This window comes from Rasamsonia byssochlamydoides (assembly GCF_041956645.1).
Source record: "Rasamsonia byssochlamydoides strain NRRL 3658 unplaced genomic scaffold VTN77scaffold_87, whole genome shotgun sequence".
NCBI classification, from domain to species: domain Eukaryota; kingdom Fungi; phylum Ascomycota; class Eurotiomycetes; order Eurotiales; family Trichocomaceae; genus Rasamsonia; species Rasamsonia byssochlamydoides.
In genome coordinates, this window is record NW_027192470.1 from 104,687 (window position 1) to 126,329 (window position 21,643).

Here is a 21,643-nt window from a genome sequence, read left to right on the forward strand (position 1 = left end):
TTTTGTGCAGTCAGCTACGTTCGTCCATTCGCCGAGCGCTCTGCACGGAAGTACAGTAGGTAGTAGCTCGTGTAGAGGTATGAAGTCAAGAGAAGTCCCTAGAACGATGGATGAATTAATTGCGGCTGGATCAGTTAACGTTAGGTAGCAGCTAATTTTGATCTGATCTGGTAGGTTACCAAAGGTAGACGATCTGATTAATTTTCCGACGGGGACTCCGATAGGCAGGCAGGTATGTACTACTCCATACTCCGTATATAACCGACATAACCGAAGGTAGGTGAAATACTGTACGAAGGTCTACTCCATTCTCCAGCTACGCCGCAGTGATAGATCCAAGTACAGTAAGGTCGTATAACATTTTGAAAGTACATCATGTTGAATGCATGTACAAGGGTCATCACACCTGTCTCTCCATGTGCATATCACGGACCCTATCATGCAAAAACAACTGTGTTTCTCAGAGTACCTATCTTAGAGATTGAAACCTCCATCTGTGTTCCTGGGACCAGGTATTTGGGAGGCCTTAGTGCAGAACCAACACCTAAATAATATCAAGTCAGATAAACATGCAATACTTCAACTCCAGCAATCTGGTACTCACCCCCCGGAGTTCCCGTCATGATAACACTACCCCTCTGCAGTGTCGTTCCCTGAGACAAGTACGAAACGAGATACGCGCAATCAAAAAGCAAGTCGGAAACGCTTTCATCTTGTCTCACTTCGCCGTCGATAGTCGTCTGCAGACGCATTTTCTTCGGATTGGGGATCTCCGAGCTCGCCACCAGACAAGGTCCCATTGGCGCGTAAGTGTCAAAGCCCTTCGAGAACCCCCACTGGGGGACACTGCCCGCGAGGGCAGGATCTCGTTGCAGCTTTCTGGTGGAGATGTCGTTGCCGACGGTGTATGCAGCCACGAAATCGAGGGCGTCTTCGATTGGTACGTCCTTGGCGTCTTTGCCGATTATGAGACACTGGAGTTGGACGTCAATAACCCGGCTACTGGAGGAATGGAATAAAACCAAAGGCTCACGCTTACCAGTTCTCCCTCATAGTCCGGTTGCTTGTCTTGCGCGATCTTCGGAATCACCACCGGGCCGTTGTGGTCCTGGATTGCCGTATTTGGCTTGAAGAAAATGAATGGAAAAGGAGGGGGAGCTCTGCCTGACTCTCTGACTATTCAGACCTGTCAATAATACCAATCTCTTCACCGGAATGAAAGCGACTTACTGTACTTTGCATAATTCAACCCAACGCAGCGAACTATCGGGACGTCTTCTCTGGCAAGGGGCCCGAGAATCCTCTTGACAGTAACGATCTCATCGGTCACCTTTGTCTTGCCGCTCACGTCGTATGGATCGTCACCTGTTATTACTCTGGCTTGGAGCGCGGTTTCTTCAGTGACGAAGCCGATGTCGAGATCGTCGCTGGGGATAATGGGTTCCCCGCGCAAGACACGGCTGTCAGTGGCCTCGAAGCGGATCAGGCGTTTCCAAGCGAGCTGCATGATGGGTTTATATAAGTATTTCGTTCACAAAAGGCCTATTTAGGAGCACAAGAATCTGTGGTAAAGGCTCTGAGGTTGAAGACAGGTACTGTGGAAAGGACGTGGGAAGCATCAATTTATAATGTCTACAGCCGCTAGTCCAGGATTTCCAGCCGTCTTTCGTTGATGCACCGGCAGATTGCCTACCAGGTATGTAGTTCTCTGTTATTACGAATCTGTAGAAGAATTTACGATTTGTAGCCCCCGAGTTTCAAGCAGAACCGCATGATTACAAACAATATCACCGGCAGCCAGTCTAAAATATAGTCTATCTAGTCCTGCTTCAAGCAGGGAAATCTGTTGAAAATCTAAGGTCCGGTGCAATCAAAACCTGACAATACTCTTTTGCTACATAAGCCACGTGAGATGGCCTCCTGTTCGTATTCTTGGAACAAAGCTATCCTCATCCAGAACCACAGCTGAGAAACTCCCCGATTTCAACGTCCCCTCTCTCAACAACATTCTGCATAATCTGCGAGTAGAGCTTCAAGATGCCCTCTGCATCTTCCCTGGTAAACGCCCTTTCATCGTACTGCAACTTCAACTTGTGCCCCTGCACATCCTTGAACACTTCGAACATGATGGCGTAGTTGACGAACATTGTCACTTTGCTCATGGCCATGACGATCCAGCGCATGTGCTCTTGTTGCTCGCCGACGACTGCCGGCTCGAAGGGCTGGAAGAGGAAGAGCGTCTTTGCTGCCTTCGTCGCCTGGTCGACCTCGAGCGCGCGGTAGATCTCGCCGAGGCTGACCAGGCCGTTCTCTGTAATCTCCCAGAATAGAGACTGCGTCGCCTTGAGCAAGCTGTGGATGGCGGTCGTCGAGTCGAACCGAGAACGGAACGGTAGGAAGTTTGCGCAGGTCCCGTTGATGAGCTGGGGGTCGTCCATGTCGACGTTCCGGCCGGTGAGGAGATAGTCGTAAGTCACGTCGGTGGAGCGGCTTAGCCGAGAAAGAAGGATGGTGTATGCCGTCTGGAATACGATGGACGCTGTGACGCCGGCTTTCTGCGCATATGCGTCGACTGGGAGGCTGATTTTGGAGACGACGGCGCCTCCAACCCGAGGGCTGGTAAGCTGAGTTGGGTAAGAGAAGTTATTATCCTTGAGTAGGTTCTTCCAGAACGATAGCATGCTTGCACGGTCACTTTGCTGGGCGTATTCGATGAAAGCTCTGAAACTCGTCGGTTTCGGGATTTGCTGCCCCTCTCGCAAAGCCGTGAACTGGTCGTCAAAGATCCGCAGAAGAGTCCCGTCATACATGGCGTGGTCGAGTTTTGTACAGAGGTCCATTGTGCCGTCTCCGTGCTGCAAAACCAGGTATCTAACGAACGGTTTACCGAGCTCGAATCGTTGGTCCCAATGTTTCTGGATGAGCGTTTTCTTCTCTTCCTCACTGCGGCATTCGGTAATGCTCAGGTCCATAATTGGATTCTTCAAAATGACCTGAACCCAGCTGAGAGGATCATCCTCGTCCTGCTTCAGGTACATTGCTCGGAGGATTTGGTTCGCCTCGGTGAGTTTCCTGGTCAGGTCGATCCATCGGTCCAGGCCAAAGCCCTGGGGCAAGCGTCTCACTGTCATCAGCTGCCAGAACTGGTCCTTCGAGTGACCCTGCGTGAGAAATTCGACTTGTCCCGGCGCACATGGATAAATCTCTTCGATATCTTCTTCTGGATTGAGACCAGCGTCCCGCAACTTTTGATCGACAGTGCCTTTGACGACGAATTTTTCCACAGGTCGGACTGCGGACGACGACTTTGTAGGTTTAAGACGCTTGGCTTGCTCTCTTAAAGTTGGATACGTGACCACATCGTTGACGGAGAGGGCATAGTTGAGACGCCTCAGCATGCTGACAAGGTTGATGGCAGCAATGGAGTCGCCGCCATAATTGTAGAAGAGGTCAGAGTGACTAACACTCTCTGGAGAAACATCAAACAGCTCTGCCCATGCATCTCGAAGGATCTTCTCATCCTTGGAGATATCCGTTGACGAATCATCGACTGGCTGTGAATTCGCCGTGGTCAGATATCTCGTCAGTGTACCGTGGTCCAGTTTTTCTGCGAAAGCAGCCAGTTGTTTCCTGTTAATTTTTCCAGAAGGAAGAAGTGTAAACGTCCGGAACGGCAAAAACACCTTGGGAATCATATAATGCGCGAGAGATTTCAGCCGTTCGGTGATTAGCGAAGGATCAAGAAGAGCCCTCGGGCAGAGCAGGCTGTCCCCTTCCTTCTCCGAAATCGGGGTTTCGTGAGGGACGTAGTAAACGATAATCTGCTTCTTGCGCTGGACCTGCGCGACTCCCGCGACGCAGCTCTGTATCAGGTCCCCGGCATGGGTGAGGATCGCGTTTTCAATCTCACCCAGCTCGATGCGGAAGCCATTCAGCTTGATCTGGTGGTCCTTCCGTCCGAGACATTCAATCTCGCCATTGGGAAGCCAGCGCGCGTAGTCGCCTGTCCGGTACACAACAGACCCGTCCTTTGCCTTCAGAAAAGCAGACGCGGTGAGCTCAGGGCGATTCAGGTAACCTCTTGCAACTTGAGCACCACTGACGCAGAGCTCGCCCACAGTACCGTACGGAACAAGCTCCAACCGATCCGGATGGAATATCGAAGCTTTGACGGCTTTCAACGGATAGCCAACGCTTTTGAGATTTCCATTCGGGGTAACCTTAGACACAGTCATGAGAATCGTCGCTTCAGTGGGGCCTATATCAATACAAGATCAGAAATTAATTTCGTTTAAAACAGAAAATCAAGCGATGGAAGCTCACCGTATCCGTTATAGACATCCATGCGAGACGCCCAGATTCCTGCCACTTCAGGGGTAATTGGCTCACCACAGACCAGCAGTGTCTCAAGGCTAGGCACATCGTCCGGAGAGATCAACTTGGAAATCGTAGGTGTGATCATCAACTGCTTGACATTGAATTTGTTCACACACGAAGCGAGATCGTTGACCAGCGTATCCTGGTCCGCAATGCAAATTGTCCCTCCGACTCCGAGGACTGTAAACACATCGAAGTACGATGCGTCAAAGACGTAGTTGAGAAACCAAAGCACTCGCCATTGCTCATCGACCTTGCATGCTTCGATCATACCCTCTGCTGAGGCAGCAACAGCCGAGTGAGACACTTGCACGCCTTTAGGGAGGCCAGTGGAGCCGCTGGTGTAAATGACGTACGCCAAATTGCTTGGACTCAGATCTGGAGCGATGAAGTCGTCAGAGCTGGGACGCTCAAGAACGTCGCTTTCAAGAAGATCCATATCAATGACCTCGCCCGAGAAGCCCTCAAGGAGACTCGCGTTGACGCTGTCCGTAATCGCAATCTTGGCTCCAACGTCTCGCATGATGAATTCATTCCGGTCTCTTGGGTTCTTAGGGTCCAACGGAGTAAATGCTGCACCCAATTTGAGGATTCCAAAGACCGCGATGAGGGTATTAAGCGACTTTTGCATGCATATAGGGATGATGTCCTCGGTTTGAACCCCTCTGGCTCTGAGATACCGTGCGAAATTGTTGACGGCAGAATGAAACTCCCGATAAGACTTCTTCTTGCCAGATAGATCCTGCAGAGCTATCTTGTCGGGATGCGTGGCCACCATCCTGTCGAAAAGGGAATGAGCGAACATTCCCGGCTCTGTACGCTGCTCGTTCGACAAGGAATCAAGGAAAGTTTCCTCCTCTGTTGAGACGGGATTGATCTCCCCGACTTTGGAGTTGGGCTGTCTGAGAACTGCTTTGATCGTTTCCGTAACGTTTCCAAGCATAAGCGCGGCCCTTTTGCGTGGCAGCGAGGATAAGAGACGTAGCTGTAGCCCTGCCGGCGTAGATTCCGCCTCAAGCATGGTATAATGATCCAAATAATTTGGCTCATGTGGGGGGACAGGTTCCAGGATATCAAGAATGTTACCAGAGTTCGGTTCACCATCCTTGATCAAAACATTGACGATTGTGTCAAAAAGTCCAGAATTTTGGCCAGAAGCTCGCAGAATATTTCGCAATCCAAACTGAGCCTTCGGTGAGATTTCCCACATTTTTTCTTGGATCGCTTTTGCCAAGTCGATACGAGATACGTCCGCGTCGACCTGCACCCTGAAGGGTACCGTCGTGATAGTAGGACCCGCGATTCGCAGAATGCCTGGAACCGGCACATCTCGCCCAGACAGGGTAGTTCCGAAAACCAAATCACTCTTCGCTGTGTGTAAGGACAGGACGATCGCCCAAGCTGCGTAGACAAGCGATCCAACAGAGACTTTGTTTGATACCGCAAACGTTTGGAGATCCTCTGCCAGGTCTGCATGGACAACCACATTCTCTTCCGTTCTCCTTCCCAAGACAGAATGGGTAACGCCTCGTAGCTTCTCCTCCCAGAAGTTCTGCAGTTCCGTCTGATTTTGCTGTTTGATGTAATGGATGAAATTGCCATAGCTAGGACGTGTTACTAACGGCTGTCCCCGCAGAGTAGCAACCAGATCGTCCAGGAGGAAGTTGTTCGACCAGTAGTCAAACAGTGCGTGATGCATTGTCACTGCGAGCACTTCGTTTCGAAGATTGGCAAAATGGACGAAGTTTCCGCCGAGTTCCATCGTGTCTTTCTCTCTTGAGGAAAACTCTTCCGCGGACATGTCGAGGTCTTCCCACGATAATTCAGCAGTCTTCCTGACAACCTGGAGGAACGAAGTTTTGTTCGGGATGAACGTCGTGCGGAGGATCGGGTGTTTCGTTGCAAGGTAACTCAGAGCGTTCCTGAACTCTTCAGCTCCTCTTCCCTTCATGCGGTAATAGCGGCGATAGGCATAAGTGGAGTTTCCAAGAAGAGAGTCGGTCAAAAAGCCATCTTGCAATGCAGTTGTCGGAAATGCGTCTTCCACATCCCGTCGATCGAGCTTGGTGCTGTCTGGCAGCAATGAAAACGGCGGTACATTCGCCAACTGCTCATCCGTTTGAAGGTGCTTCGTCTTTCTGGCTAATTCGTCCAGAGACAGCCTTAGTATATCTGCAACAGCAACCTCCAAATTGATTTGATAGGCTTTCGACGAAACCCGAATGGCGTCCAAAGATGTGCCACCTAGGGCCTGGAAAAAGTCGTTTGACGAAATCCGTGATGCTGGAAAAGAGAGAACTTCAGCCCATATGTCTCGAAGCTTGTCTGCATCGGGGGAGAGTCCATTCACGCCCTCGTGGGATGAGTCTCCGTTCAAGTGGCCGTTCCTCGAAGACTGTAAGAGATGTTCCCTCCCGAGACTCTGGACATATTTCGTAAGTTGTGGGATGTCAACCTTGCCATTGATATTCAGCGGAAGTTCATCCTCCAACAACCAATATGTGGGCATCATATAGCTCGGGATATATTGTTTCAGGAGGCCTTGGAGCTCAGATCGTAATCGTGACCACTCCAGCTTCGCCTTGGGAATCACCACTGCGACAAGCGCCTTTCGCCCACTGACGTCGGCAGAAACCACGCTGGAAGTGTGTACATCGGGGTGTGTCTGGATAATACTGTTGGAGTCGCCCGGCTCAACCCTTTGCCCGTTGATCTTAACTTGGAAGTCGATCCTGCCGACCATTTCGATGGATCCATCCTCATGGGCAACAACCATATCACCGGTCCTGTATAGTCGGCCCGGCCCAAAGGGATTGTCGATGAACGCTTCTGCCGTCTTCTCCGGTCGATTAATATAGTGCACAGCAAGCTGATGGCCTCCCAAACATAACTCTCCAGGAATCAGCAAGGGGCTCAGTTTCGTTGTGCCTGGGACAAGGACAAAAGAAGTCGTAGTATCACTCGGTCGACCAATGTTTTGCGGATTCTGACCCAAAACCATCTCTCGGCGCCAGTTCACCTGGGTGTTCTCGCTCAGGCCGTATGCGTTGAGCAGCTGTAGCTCATTCACCCACATCGGGATGAGCGCAGGATTAATCAATTCCCCAGCGACAGTCATTCGTCGAAGACATGGAACAGTGCCTGGAGTGATGAGCAAAGCGGTAGATGGCGTAACATCGATGACATTGATTTGCATTTGATTGATGGTCCGGCCGATGTGGATGGTGAGGTTGTCCTTGCTGGCCAAACAGAGGCATCCACCCTGCTTCAGCGTTGACCAGATTGAACGTTGGGCGGCGGAGAAGACGGGATTGTGAAAGAGGAGCTGACGGAGATTTGGAAGCGTGGGGAAGGCAGCAAGACCCGATGTCGCCGAGGAGTGCCTCTGTCTGCCATTAGATGCTGAAATGGCGAAGAGAGTGTCTCGTTACTTACATGAAGAACTCCTTTGGGCTTTCCCGTCGAGCCAGACGTGTAAATCACGTACACTGGGTCGCTCGGCTCGCAGAAGCGTGACAGATTGGTGTCTTCGGCGAGACGTGAGTTTTCAATGACGTCTTCAATAACGATCTCGTGAGGAAAACGACCGGCAGTCGTCCTGTCAACGATAACGAAGTCGGCACCAACATCCTCAACGATAAATCGATTTCTTTCCTCAGGCGTTTCCGGATCCAACGTCACATACGCAGCTCCAGTCTTGAGAATGGCGACCAACGAAATGACAAGATTCAGGGATCTCTGCAAGCAGACAGGAACAAACGACCCCCGTCCTGCCGGCAGCTGCCGTGCGACACGATTTGCGATACGGTTTAATTGATCATATGACAATGGCTCATCTGTTTCGAATTGCGCCGCTGGGGCATCGGGGGTCAACTCGACCTGCCGTTCGAAGAGTTTGTGGACGTTATCGTAGACTGGCTCGGTGAGTGGTTTTCCCATCTCGAGTAGGAAAGATCGTTCTTCCTTGGAGATTATGTCGACATCTTCCAGGGAGAGGGTGGGGTTGTTCACGCAATTCGCGAGTGCAGTAGCAAAATGATCGAGGACGATCTTCATCTTTTCCTCAGGTATAGCGGTGTCATGTCGTGCCGCAATTGATATTTGGTTGCCGAGATGTACCTTCAGAGTCACAGGAAATCCGCTCTCCTCGGGCTCCGTAGATTCATCATCTTCAGAAATAGTCAATTTGAAGTTGCAGGCGGCTGCATCCGCCTCGGATTTGATGCTTTCATAACCGATGAACGCGTGTGAAGATGCTAGCGCATTGAGACGTTCCGTTTTCCGAATAGCTTCAGATACTGAAATTCCCGGCTCCAGATTCAGTTTCAGCGGATACTCTTGATCAGAAAAGCCCACCACTGAATTGTGACCGTCAACCGTCCTATCTCGTCCTTCAACTGCAAAAACAACCGTGTTACTGCTGCCTTGGCAGTGCCGGTCAAGCGTCAGGCCCCAGGCAGTATATACCACGGAATGGGCTGACGATCCAAGTTCGCTCGCGAGACGTTTCAGTGACTCCCCACTGATAACCGAGCTGCTCAACTTGGTTGTTCGGAAAGTGTGTTGCCGCTCAAGAGGAATTGAATGCATGGCCAAGCTCGTAACGTTCCTGAGCGTTTCCCTCCAAAAATTCCTGGCAACTTCTGGATCTCGCTGGCTGACAAGTTTCGAGTAGTCCGGGAAGGGAAACCGTGGCTTCGTGGAGCCCCCATTTAAAAGTAACAAGAAGTCTTTCCACAGATAGCCAAGCGACGTTCGATCTGCAAGTGCCGGGGGGAGACATAGGTAAACAGTAGGAGCACCGTTGGTCCAATCTAGAACCACCGATGCAGGGTCCTGCAGGCTGTATGAGAGTTGAATCTCATCCAGGGAGCCAAATTGCACATTTCGTGGTCGCTTCAAGACTCTCTGGCGAAATCTGACAGTTCCGTTCTTATCCTCTTTTACGAGGACGGTCCTGAGGATGTGATTTTGACTGGCAAGGGCATGCCAAGCATCGCGGAGTCTTTCGTAACTTTTGATGATATCAGGAGATAAATCGAGTCGTACAATCGACGGCCTCGACGAGTCCGGCTCGCGGCTCAGAATCTCGTGCTGTGCTGGAGTACATTCCGTCTCTAATTCAACTTCAGGCTCGCTCAATGCCCATAGAGCGGCGGATACTTGCTTGAGCGTGACATGAAGCGATACTGGCTCCTTGCCAGATCGATTCGCGGTTATGGGCCACCCGTTTGTCGTCGTAGGTTGGGCGAGCATGGTTGGAGAATTTGGTTTAACGTCGACTAAGGGAAGAAATTCCACTCCGGCGTTGAGCATAGTGGATGCAGGCTGAAAAATCCAAGACTGTTGAAAGTTGCGGAAGAAAAGCTCGTATAAGACGGATATCAACCGAATCCATGGTAGCATTTACGCAATATATTTTGCGACATGAGATGTGACAATATTCGACAATATTCGGCAATTCTGATTCAATTTCGTCCGTCCTGAGACTGCATCAGCAATTATCGAACTGCGCAGTTCTCTGGAGACTTTCCACAATACCTGAAATAGGAATTTCCAATTTCGGAAATATCATAGCCAGCAATCCCCCCAAGCTCCGAGGGTGCTTTTGGAAATCCGGTAGCGGAGAGCCCATTTTGGACTGCATTGGCTGCTCCAGAGCGTGCCAGAAGCAGTAGACTGCTGACGACCTGGTGGCTTGATGCCGCTGCGGGGGTGATATCCTGGAGTTCCTGGTTGGCGATGGGGTCGTTAGACGGTCAGCTAGGCAACGGCCCTAGATCCGAGGCTGTGGGGGCCATTTTCAATCTTCTTGTCTTGAACCTGCTATCGCCAAGCTAAGCTCCACACTTTAAGTGAAGCTTCGTATTATCCCTGTCAATATGCCCGAACAGGGTCAACGCTGAAGAATCTAATCTAAATTAACCCAGTTAGGAAAGTCTCACAGACACGTGGGAAAACCCTTGTCTCGCCATCGCCCTGGTCTGACAGTCGAGCCCTAGCTTGCAGAAACGTCCATCATCGGACAGCCTGATTCGGGAATACGGGAATACGGCTCCTGCATGACGACTCGCCATTGCGACATTCTTCACGGCGGTCATCTCGTCGAAGGAGCGATTTCGGTAGCTGGCCGGACCAGAATCGATGAATTAATCCAAAATGGTAAAGAATGAACGCCAGGATCCAGGAACAAGCAAGCTTACGCGGAAATACGGGCCTGCTGAAGAATTGCCGTCTTGGGAAGTGCATTGAGGAAATGTTTCGTCCGAAAATGCGGGTATGAAGGCAAATAAATCGCATCTTAATGGTATAAATATTGCTGATCTGGAGGTCCATAAGGTCGTTTGTGTGCAACTGGCAAAGCAAGTAATCTTCTAGAAAAAAAAAAGAAGACAAAAAATCCCCTTTCTCAATTCAACCCAATCCCAAGCACCATGTTGGGCAGCGTTCTCCCGTTCAGCGAGGAAACCGCAGACCGCGTCAGCGAGTACTGTGAGCAGCGATCCACCGGAATCCCCAATTTGCTCCAGGAGCACTGGGAATTCACCCGCACACATTTCTCCGATGCAGACAAAATGTCTTCTCGTCTACAGGGGGCATGGATGATTTTCACCGCAAAGGACCGCAAGCCACGAAGAGGTAGAAGCCCCCTCGACAGCAACGTAGATATCACTAATCCAGCGGACTATTAGTTCTGGAGATTGGCTGCTATAGCGGTTACAGCGCCCTTGCGTGGTACGAGGGCACCAAAGACACCCAAGCGGAGATTGTGACATTGGAGTTGAGCCCCAAGATGATCGCTGCTTCTCGGAAGGCGTTCGCGAAATTCGGTGTCGAGGACCGAGTGAAGCTGATCGAGGGCCCTGCGGACGAGACGTTGGTTGCTCCGTCCCTAGACTTTGTTGTGCATGGAACTGATCGCTAGCTTTCTAGACTGAAAACCCTGGAGGGGGAATTCGATCTCATCTTCGTCGATGCGAACAAGGACGGATACGCCGGGTATGTCAAGACAATCCTCGATCACAAGCTGCTGTCCCCCAACGGCATTATTCTCTGTGACAATGGTAAGCATTCATTCGCATTTACTCCCTCGGACATTATTATGTTATGTTGACTAATACATCGACAGTTTTCGCCCGGGGCCTCTCGGTTGGAGCGAATTGCGCACCGTGGCTCAACGACCACGTTAGACCATACTGGCTGAGCTGCGGCAAAGCCCTGGACGAGTTCAACACTCGCCTCATTGACGATCCTCGTGTGGACGTCCTGATCATGCCGGTCTTCGACGGTGTGACTCAGATCAAATGGAAGAACCCCTCTTCGCGGGATATGCCGAACTAAATCCAGCCTAAATTGGTCAGACAGTTAGGGCTGACGGAGCTATGATTAGAAGTTCAGTTAGCGAAATAGCTTTAACAAGTTCAATACAAGTCAATGTTGCAAGTGGAGTCCGCTTTTCCAAATTTGATTTCCTGCAGAATATTCCTGTGGAATTCGGAAATGCCAAAGATGGCATCCGGTCGATTATTTCTTGCTCTCTGAAAACATATAACTCGCGTAGTCGCCTAGAACGTAGTGTCTGCAACTCTGTCCATACGTCTCTGCATTAAGACACCATCGAAAAGGAATTCGAAATGGCCAAGAGTTTTGTTTATGACCCTTCTGCCCCCGATGTGCCCCTCCGTCTCGTCACCCATGATGCTCCCTCGATGGACGGAAATGAAGGCCAAGTGCTGGTCAAACTTCTGGCTGCACCAGTCAACAGAGTGGACCTGATGGTTCTGTCCGGTCAATATCCAGTCCAGCCGCGGTACTGCGTCGACGAGAAGCCAGTCCCAGGATTCGACGGCTGCGGGGTCGTTATCGAATCGACATCGCAGCGATTCCAGAAAGGCAACCTCGTCCTTCCGCGAGAACTTGGCCTGGGCACCTGGCGCACACATGCCATTCTCCCAGACACGGCGCTGATGAAGCTGCCACGAGACACTCCCCCTTTAGCTGGCGCTCTGCTGCGTTCTGGAGCCGTGGTTGCATGGCTCCTGCTGGAGCATGTAGCGCCCTTGAAATCGGGGGATTGGATCATAATGTCCGCGGGGACGAGCTGCGTGGCGCAGTTCCTGGTGCAGTTCGCCCGACTGAAGGGCATCAACACGATCCTTGTGATCAGAGACCGCGAAAACATCGACACTACGAGACAGAAGCTCCTGGACCTCGGCGCTGCGGCTGTTATTAGCGAGTCAGAGCTGGCTCAAAATGCACCCCCCGTTCCTGGTAAGGTGGTGCTTGCGCTTGACTGCGTATACGGCAGTGTTGGTCAAAACCTCGCCAATGTGTTGTCCCCAGGTGGGAAATTTGTCTTGGTTGGAATGCTGGGAGGACCCAGAACCAGTATAACGGTTGACACGAATCATCTCTTCTATAAACAACTCTCGTTTCTACCCTTCCGGAGCTCGAAATTCTTGGAAGAGATGGGCGACAGCAAGGTTGAGGAGCTGTTCCGTCACATCACTCGCCTTTTCTCCGATGGCAGCATCAAGTTGCCAGACCTTCGTGTGATATCCTGGGAGCAAAAAGAGCAGGATGGGCTAGAGCAGGAGTTAAGACAAGCTGTCAAAATGGCTAAAAGTGACGAGACTGGGTACAAGAAGACAGTGTGGCTTCTTTCGTGATGAAATCAAAAGATAGATCAAGATTGAGGTTGAAGTGGGAGGATGAATCGTCCAAGTTGGATATCACGTGTGTTCTATCCGGTGGAAAGTTGTTCCAGATCAGCTCTACTTCGTCTTCAACAGACAGCTGTTCTAATGAAAAATACCTTCAGCTGTATTAAAGTGTATTAATTATCTGGCTATTTTCGCCCCCAAAACCGAATTTATCAGTGTAAGCTTTCAATTTTAACCGAGTCTAACACCGTCGCCGTTCAGATGCAAGTCTCCACAACACAACCTTCTTCCCCGATGCTCGTCTGAGGTGGTATCATTCTATGCTGTCTGAAGTTGAGTGAGTTACGCTGCAATTGCGGCAGCATCCTTGAAAAGTTTTCGTTGCTTCAATAAAACAGACGTGGTTAGCGGGCGATCAGTAGAAAAAAAAGTGCGGGAACTTACCGTGAAGCAAACAGAGAGAACAAGGCTGACAGCAGCGCCGACATAGACCGGAATAAACACCTTCTGAAGTGCTCCGACAATGGTTGCAATTGATTGTTCTCGAAGCCCTTCAGGCAGGGAACGGAAGTACGCGCCGCTGGTTCCGGAAATAGCCAGCTGTAACTCGTAGCGAGAGACGTCTGGCAAGACGGCGGATAGGCCTGCGATCGCCTCGTTGATGAACACGGCGCCAGCAATGGCAAGCCCGAACGCGATCCCCCCAAGTTGTGCTAAATCACATAAAGTCAGCAGTTAGCCACATAGAGCGGACTGGATAGTTTACCAAGCATCATAAAACTGATCGCATAGGCCATTTCTGCAGGTGGAACCACCGCTTGGATCACAGCGTAACCAGCCTGGATAAAGCAGCCCGTACCAATGCCAACCAGAATTTCGAACCCATAGATCTTGGCCTCGGAGGTGTCTGGCTCAATGCGCGCTGTCTGAAGTCAGTACCCGGCTTGCTTTCTTGGATGAAGGAAAACATACATAATAAGACACCACCAATCAAGGCGAGAACGCTGCCAAAGACGTACCATGGCTGGAAATAGCTAAAGCGCGACATAAGATGCCCATTGGCCAGAATCGAAGCGCTGAGGACGAAGATGAGAGGAAGTAACCGAACGGCCGCGTGGATGGCGTCATCACCCCTGGTGAACTGGAAGTATAGCGGAACGTAATAGATGGGGATGAAGCCTGCGGTGTTGACCGCTGATGCGCAGATGTAGAGGAGGACCGCATTGATGTTCCGAAGGAATTGGCAGGGGAAGAGTCGGTCGCTGGTGTTGGTGAATATGGTCATGCCTTGTTGGATTCCGAAGATGATGAAGAGGACGATGGAAACAACAAACAGGGCAATCGTTTGGCCGCTGTTCCATGGATACAAAGCACCCCCGAAGTTGATAGCCATGACAATGGTAATGATGGCTCCGATGCTGAGGATCGTGCCGACGATATCGAATTCGCGGAGGAGTTTGGTGATTTTTGTGCCGGCACGAGGCTTGAATGAAGGGATATAGAAGAAATAGATGGGAGCGAAGAGGCCAGAGACGCAAAGGTTGATATAGAATGCCCATCGCCATGTGGCGCTGGATTCAACAAATGCACCGCCCACAACGGGACCCAAGACAGTACCAATACCCCAGACCAGACCGCTATGATGCCAAGTTAGCCAGGTTCTTCGTAGAGAAACTCAACAAACTCAACCACATACACAAAGCTTAAGTAACCCGGTCGCTCCCTGTCTGAAGTATTGACCGAGAGGAGAGTCATGACACCCAGATACATTCCGTTTCCGCCCATTCCTGCGAGGACACGACCGATGATGAGAGCATCCATGTTAGGAGCTGCACCACAAAGAGCGGACCCGATGTTGAACAGCGCGGAGGAAATGATGTACAGCCATTTCGCATCGAGGAGACCATAGAGCTTGCCAAAGGGTAGGACCACAGCTGATCCCCCTAGGAGAAAGCTGCGTGAAATTCATTAGATAAATTTACTTCACTTGGCGGGATGGAATAAAATCGAACTCACCCGACAGATAGCCATGGCAGCTTGACAATGTCTCCCAATCTGTTCACAGCGGCCTGGCCATTATCAGAACCACGGTTGCAACATATTAGACTTTCGTGTAAAATAAAGGATACCCACTGGTGTAATATCCGCAACGATTGTGTTGTCCAGCGAGTACAGGAAGATGCTCGACAGAATGGCAATGACGACTAGAAACCACTGGAATGGAGGTCAGCAACAGAATTAAGCAGATGGAACTATGCAGAGCCTTACGAGTATGCCGTGAATCTTCCTTGGTGAGGCATTGGGGTCAGCTGCGTTTTCTGGCGGCGTATTTGCCTCCAATTTGGAACCATCTTGCAGAATCTGCGGAGGCGTCTGCTCGCCAGACTTTTCAATCGATGTAGACGTTTCTGAGGCCATACTTATAGTTCTGGTGAACGTCTTTGCAATGGCCCTGTAGGAGTCTAGGAGAAGGAGCAGAGGAAGAAAAAAGATGATGGCTGTGAATACGAGGAGAAAATCAAGTGCGCGTCATAGTGCCGTCTCCTTATTAGCTAGACGGAAGCCACCCGACAGCATGGGGAGGCATTCCAAAAAGGAGAAAGGAGCCAACACTGCTGCTTAGAAATCAAAACGCTGAATAATTTGGAGTCAGGTACGTCCTCCTACAAAGTCACCGAGAAAGTCCGTCCAAACAGCTGGCAATCGGGGGTCGCTTTGTCTGTTTATACTCGGACTAAACTGAAAGCGGTAATTTGCCTCTCTAACCCTAAGCGCCGTCGGCCCCGTCCTGCTCGCTACCAATCCACGTAGTCAATCTCCTAGTCAATCTCTGATCCTGGTCTAGTGGATGTAAATTAAACTCTCAATGATCTCCGTCGGGGCAGTTGATCTGGGGTAGCGTCGGGTAGACAAGATATGGATTAGCGTGTTGATTCTACATCACATTGTATCCCTGGTATCCAGCCCATTCTCGTATTTCGCTGACAAATCCATATTGAATCTGAGCCAGCAACCGGTAATTCATTTCCCAGTGACCACCTTCCTCAGATGCTCTTCCAGGCCAGGAATTTCCCCGTCGAGATCAATGCGCAGGGCCTTCGTGATGCGTGCGATGAGCACGTACACGCCTAGGACGATGTAGATCTCTACCACCTCCTCCACACTAAGCAGGGCCTTGGCCTCGTTGACCGTCGTTTCGCTGTTGTTGTACGTTGCTAACTGCTCATCCACCAGTTTAAGGATGGCGCGATCGCGGGCCGAGAACGTTGGCTCCCCATTCAGCGCATCCTCCCCCTGCCCCGCGGTGCGTTTCAAGGCGTCAAGCTTCTCCTCGGGCATGCCATTGAGGCGCGCCACTGGGGCGTTGACGTCCCACTCGTACGCGGCATCTAGCACGGCGGAGATCCGCAGGACCACCAACTGCCACTCCAACAACGGTAAGGTGCGCCGGTTGCCGTCGAAAAAGGAAGCATAGACGCCCATCAGACGGGGGAAGGCGCCATGCGAGTGCCCGAGGAGATAGAAGATATTGCGTCGGTACGGCAAGTGGGTGATTGCGGCTGCCACCTCGGGAGGGGCGTGTTCGATCTCGAGGTAGGGGACCAGGCAGGTCTGCGTTTTGGTCATGATGTCTGATTGAGCTAGCTCAAATTACAAGTTCTTTGTAATGGCAGATTGAGATCTACGTGTCAGGGCATGTGCCGCAGGTTTTTGTAAGCAAGCATTCTCCGATGTTGGGACTACTACAGAGCATGCAAACGGCAGATCCAAAGGGTTGGATGGCAGACGAAAGGATTTCCTTATTTGGGAATTCATGTAGTTTCCCGATGATTTCTAAGCAGGATCGCGCTAGACCAGACTTGGTTCTCCGAGCAAATTTCCTAATTGGGAAGACCGAACACCCTTTCTCGAATTGAGAAAAATGTATCTCATCAGACAGACAACAATCCGTATGAAGGGAACAGAGAATGCCTAATTCAGGCATTCTGTCTCGGGCAAAACAGCATCGTATCTGTGGACGGCAATCCCAAGCTTACTGCAACTTTGCAAGCAAAAATGGCTGGAGAAGTGAGATCAAAAGGGCGGAGAAATTTACGCGGTAAATTTCGATCTCGTTTAGAAGACCTTTTCACCCGAGGTCAACAATCGGAATATTGAGAGAAAATATGAGCGAAAATACTCGTGCCAGTGTCTTCTTGACTGAAGGCATTGCGCTTGTCTGGCGCTGGGCCCAGCTTCACCCCTGGATCACGGCCGCGACCATCCTGTTCACCCAGCTGGCTTTGACGAGATATCGACCTGGCCTTCGCCATGTCCCCGGCCCGTTTGTCGCCAGCTTCTTGAACTGGTGGAAGCTGCGGGCCGTGTGGAACAAAAACATGCACAGGGAGAATGTGCGAGTCCACGAAGATTACGGTCCCATTGTGAGGATTGGGCCAAACCACGTCTCGGTGGCGGATCCCGAGAGCATGAGGATTATTTACGGCGTGCAGAATGTCTTCCGGAAGGTGGGACCTGTTTAATTTGCGTTGTTGTTTTCTTTTTTTAAGACGGGATTTTTCTCATCGCGCTTCAGTCGGCCTTCTATCCCCTGGCAGAAGCAATCTACCGCGGCAGATTCCTGCCTACTCTGTTCACCACCGACAGCAATGAGTACCACATGAAACTCAAACGAGGCGCCGTCAAGGCGTTTTCCATGGACACCGTTGTCGGACTCGAGCCCTATGTCGACAAGTGCATCAGCGTGCTGCTTTCGCGACTGCGCGAGGTCTCGCAGGATGGCAAGAATGCGACTGACCCCGTGGCCTGGATGCAGTACTTTGCGTTTGATGTGCTTGGAGAGATCAACTTCTCCAAGGACCTGGGATTTCTGGAAAAGGGGGGCGATGTCGACAATATCATTGCTGCGATTCATGGCATTCTGGGCTATGTATCTCTGGTCAGTCCAGTACCCTACAGCGAGCTACTGAACAAGCAATGCTGATCAAATAGCCAGATTGGACAAATCCCACTCGTCCACAAATTCCTCCTCGGAAACCCCCTGCTTCCAAAGCTCTTCCCCGCCATCGAAAAGACCAATCAAGTGTTGCAGTTCTCGTTGGCACGAATTGAAGAGAGACTGAAGAATCCCGTGAAACGCAAGGATATCCTGAATCAACTTCTGGATACCCACCGAGCGGACCCCGCGAGCTTGTCCATGGATGAGATCATCGCCATCACGACGACGAACGTGTAGGATTCCTTTATATTCAACTGTCTTAAAAAGACAGCAGAAAGACGGTCGATATAATGCTAATAAATGCTATGATATGTAGTATCGCAGGCTCCGATACCACAGCTATTTCCCTGGCATCCGTCCTTTACCACCTGAGCAAGTACCCACAGACGCGAAAGAAGCTTGAAGAGGAGATCGAGCGCGCAGAGCGAGAAGGCCAGGTCTCCAATCCGATTACATATGCCGAGGCAGTCAAGTTGCCATACCTGTGAGTGTCTATTCAGTCTGATCACGCGAATTGTGGAGTAATTCGTGCTGAGACGCCTCAAGCTCTGCCGTCATCAACGAAGCAATGCGCATCCATCCAGCCACGGGCTTCATCCTCGAGAGACGGGTGCCAAAAGGCGGCATCACCCTCCACGGCATTCATCTGCCGGAAGATACCGTGGTCGGGGTAAATTCATGGGTCCTGCACCGCAACAAGGACGTCTTCGGCGACGATGTGCACTCCTTCCGCCCCGAGAGATGGATTGATGGTGACGAGGAGAGACTCAAGGAGATGAGACGGAACCTCTTCACTGTGAGCGACTCCATTTACCCTGTTAAGAAGAAGGCAAGAACTCACTGGTTTTGTATGTTGTAGTTCGGCTACGGTCCGCGCATCTGCATCGGCAAGAACATCTCCATGCTCGAGATGTGGAAGGTCGTCTTTGAGCTGTATCGCAACTTTGACATCGAGCTGGCGAACAAGAACGAATGGACGGTGGACGGTCGCTGGTTCACGACCCAGAGCAATGTGGAAGTGATTATCAAGCCGAAGCATGGCGACGGCCGAGCCAACGGTTCGACCCGATAAACTGATAATGGATAGATATTTGAGGAGTGCGCTATTTGCTACTAATAGCTAGGACGTCTAGATGTTGGCTTGTGTGGAACATCAGAGAAGCTGGGCAGAGTTTAACACTCCCCTGTATAAAGCTGAATCTAACGAACTGATGAAGAGAAATCCTATATCTCGCTGTTATGAATATGCTATCTGTTTTGCCTTCAAGTTGTCGAGTATCTATCCGGATTCCCGGTAAAATAGGATATAACCTCACAAAATAGTACATCCAATTGGACGGTGCATGTCTTGTTCTAGGGCACTTAAAACGCCGTCATAAGCTAGGCAGAGCATCAGCGAATTACAAAGAACTGCAAGACCACGCGCAGAGCATTATCGATCTCAGTCGCTGCCCTGCCCAGCCGCAACATGAGAGACTTGATTCTCGCACGCCGCGCCTCGCTGCCCGCGATCTGGATCACGCTGTCGAGACGGACGAGCAGGGCGCGAAAGTTCCGTAGCTGCAGCTTCAGCAGGACTCGGATCATGTGCACCTGCTCTTCGTCCGTGTACGTATTCTGGAACTCGGACGAGAATAACCCGGGATTACAATTCGCGTTGCTACCTGCGCAGCCGGTAGAAGAAGAGGTGGAGTAATCGCTCACAGTAGATTCTGTGCTCTCGGAGGTCTGGTCGCTTTGTCCGGAGAGCCGTTCATTCGCCTTTTTAATTCTCTTCGAGATACACTCGAACATCTCCGACAAGCGATCGCATACGATGACCAGAACCGTATGCACCGTGGGGAGGAATTTGCAATTGGGGCAGTCCAGCGGCTTGCAGCACTGCGAGATGATCCATTTCTGGAGCTGGACCACCTGGTCTAGCGAAAGAGACGTTATCCTGAAATCGTCGTCGTCGAGCTGCTGGACGACCCGGACCGTGCTGTGGATGCAGGGACAGCCCAGATTGTTCCCACTGGCGGAATCTGACGGCATTCTATTCTGTGTATTGCTTATAGGGAGGTCTTGAATTGCTGGTTGTGCAGAGGTTTCGTTGGATGAATCTAGGGCGTCAAGCGATAGCAATGCCGATAGGTCGTGCGCAGAAAATGGTAAGTTGTGTGGAGGCTTCTGCAGGTCGAGAACTGATGCAGTCAGCCTTAGAGTAACCATAACGAAAACAGGTCTACAAACCATATTGTAAACCGCCCAGATCAGCAGGATATTTATTTCCTGGATCCATCGCGCCCAGAATGGAATCAAGATCCAGCTGAGGATTTCCGCTGGGTTCCTCCTCGATGTCCATAAGTAGCTGCGTCACGTCGTTATAAAATTTCACTTCAACAGCCTTAGTATCCCATCTTCGCCCTTCAAGAGAATGAAATTAACGTACTGTCGGAAAGATTTCCTTCCAGGCCGCCATTATCAGAAGCAGATACTGTTGATCCAGCTAGCGGCCTTGGTGATCTTGCCCCATCGCCTGGTTCGAGCGCATTTTCGCCGGATTCAACGGGCTGTCCCCGATTCTCCCGGACAGAACGATTATTCCTTGCTTGACTCGTCGGGAAGACACAGGCGATTGCTCTTGCTCGGCATCTGTCGCAGTCACCGCCTTTGGGACCAGTGCACCGAAGCTGTAGACGACACGAGGTATTAGATAAAATTGTAAATCAGATCAAGGCAGTACTTTCCATACTTTTCTTGACTGGCAGGAAAGACAAGCTGGCCTTCGAGGCGGGCGAACGCGATTCTGATCCTGGCCAGGGCTGGCGCCGCGAGCCACCACCTGCTCCATATCGCTATGACCGCTGGAACATTTCAACGTGATGAACATTTTGCTGGTCAGGAAAGAACACGATTTCCAAACAGGCAAGGTATACCTACTGACTATTTGACTTGGGCGTCCCTCGTATCTTTAAGCAGTAATTGCGGGAACTACGGAGCGAGCTTCGCTAAGTCGTTATAGCGCCCGCGTGTTGCAACATCACCTGAGCCTGTGGACTAGCCCAGCGCTGTCAGCACTATGAAATAGCCTTGAGGGTCTGAACATACTTCAGCCGTGAGACTGTGGCTGGTCGGTAGCGATAGGCTATCAGTTCGGAGATAGCTGGCCGTCCATTGATGGGACAGGAGTGGAGAGGGACCCTAAAAGTGGATAAAGACAGTTGAAACCTGCAGACAAGCGGTGCCTGCTCGTATTATGCTCGTGGCGTCTCTTTAGCCGGCCCACTAAAGTAGATGAGATGAGTAGACAGATGAGACTTTTAAAATCAAAAGGGGAACTGGTGCTTTTAGGCGAGGAGGACATTGAGTACACTGCATTTCTCCTTAACCGACTATCCAAGAAAGGAGATTGCGAGAAGCAAGACTGATTATAAATCAGAATGCTGAATAATAGAATAATTGGAGTAATATTACAGGCAGGTAGCGATCAGCTGAGACACAAATTAGCCCCCGCGGTAAGCCCTTGTTCAGGAACTAAATCGCGGGGATGTTTTATGATCGGAATCATGGATGACATGCTGAGTGGTCCAAGGCAAGATTTACTGTAACAGCAGCCTTTTTC

At 50.8% G+C, this 21,643-nt stretch overlaps 7 protein-coding genes across 7 annotated transcripts; 2 read left to right on the forward strand and 5 right to left on the reverse strand.

Annotated features, from left to right (window-relative positions):
- Nucleotides 1-437: 437 nt before the first annotated feature.
- Nucleotides 438-1,507, reverse strand: VTN77DRAFT_9351 (uncharacterized protein; the record flags this gene model as incomplete). The annotated part of the gene is made up of 4 exons (XM_069425950.1): nucleotides 438-544; nucleotides 605-974; nucleotides 1,040-1,176; nucleotides 1,231-1,507. 4 exons carry the CDS (start codon nucleotides 1,505-1,507, stop codon nucleotides 438-440), a joined length of 891 nt encoding a protein of 296 aa, XP_069273952.1.
- Nucleotides 1,508-1,949: 442 nt separating this feature from the next.
- Nucleotides 1,950-9,633, reverse strand: VTN77DRAFT_9352 (uncharacterized protein; the record flags this gene model as incomplete). The annotated part of the gene is made up of 3 exons (XM_069425951.1): nucleotides 1,950-4,258; nucleotides 4,324-7,762; nucleotides 7,813-9,633. The coding sequence occupies 3 exons, from the start codon at nucleotides 9,631-9,633 to the stop codon at nucleotides 1,950-1,952; spliced, it is 7,569 nt and encodes a 2,522-aa protein (XP_069273953.1).
- A 2,378-nt stretch (nucleotides 9,634-12,011) lies between these two features.
- Nucleotides 12,012-13,046, forward strand: VTN77DRAFT_9353 (uncharacterized protein; the record flags this gene model as incomplete). Its single annotated transcript, XM_069425952.1, has 1 exon — nucleotides 12,012-13,046. The coding sequence occupies one exon, from the start codon at nucleotides 12,012-12,014 to the stop codon at nucleotides 13,044-13,046; it is 1,035 nt and encodes a 344-aa protein (XP_069273954.1).
- A 336-nt stretch (nucleotides 13,047-13,382) lies between these two features.
- On the reverse strand, nucleotides 13,383-15,458 carry VTN77DRAFT_9354 (uncharacterized protein; the record flags this gene model as incomplete). Its single annotated transcript, XM_069425953.1, has 8 exons — nucleotides 13,383-13,424; nucleotides 13,485-13,753; nucleotides 13,807-13,962; nucleotides 14,013-14,677; nucleotides 14,737-14,994; nucleotides 15,057-15,109; nucleotides 15,174-15,254; nucleotides 15,309-15,458. 8 exons carry the CDS (start codon nucleotides 15,456-15,458, stop codon nucleotides 13,383-13,385), a joined length of 1,674 nt encoding a protein of 557 aa, XP_069273955.1.
- Nucleotides 15,459-16,061: 603 nt separating this feature from the next.
- VTN77DRAFT_9355 (uncharacterized protein) lies at nucleotides 16,062-16,667 on the reverse strand (the record flags this gene model as incomplete). Its single annotated transcript, XM_069425954.1, has 1 exon — nucleotides 16,062-16,667. One exon carries the CDS (start codon nucleotides 16,665-16,667, stop codon nucleotides 16,062-16,064), a length of 606 nt encoding a protein of 201 aa, XP_069273956.1.
- A 539-nt stretch (nucleotides 16,668-17,206) lies between these two features.
- On the forward strand, nucleotides 17,207-19,111 carry VTN77DRAFT_9356 (uncharacterized protein; the record flags this gene model as incomplete). Its single annotated transcript, XM_069425955.1, has 6 exons — nucleotides 17,207-17,548; nucleotides 17,617-17,979; nucleotides 18,037-18,272; nucleotides 18,356-18,523; nucleotides 18,586-18,835; nucleotides 18,899-19,111. 6 exons carry the CDS (start codon nucleotides 17,207-17,209, stop codon nucleotides 19,109-19,111), a joined length of 1,572 nt encoding a protein of 523 aa, XP_069273957.1.
- A 320-nt stretch (nucleotides 19,112-19,431) lies between these two features.
- Nucleotides 19,432-20,911, reverse strand: VTN77DRAFT_9357 (uncharacterized protein; the record flags this gene model as incomplete). The annotated part of the gene is made up of 4 exons (XM_069425956.1): nucleotides 19,432-20,222; nucleotides 20,272-20,415; nucleotides 20,471-20,711; nucleotides 20,774-20,911. The coding sequence occupies 4 exons, from the start codon at nucleotides 20,909-20,911 to the stop codon at nucleotides 19,432-19,434; spliced, it is 1,314 nt and encodes a 437-aa protein (XP_069273958.1).
- Between the last annotated feature and the right edge of the window lie 732 nt (nucleotides 20,912-21,643).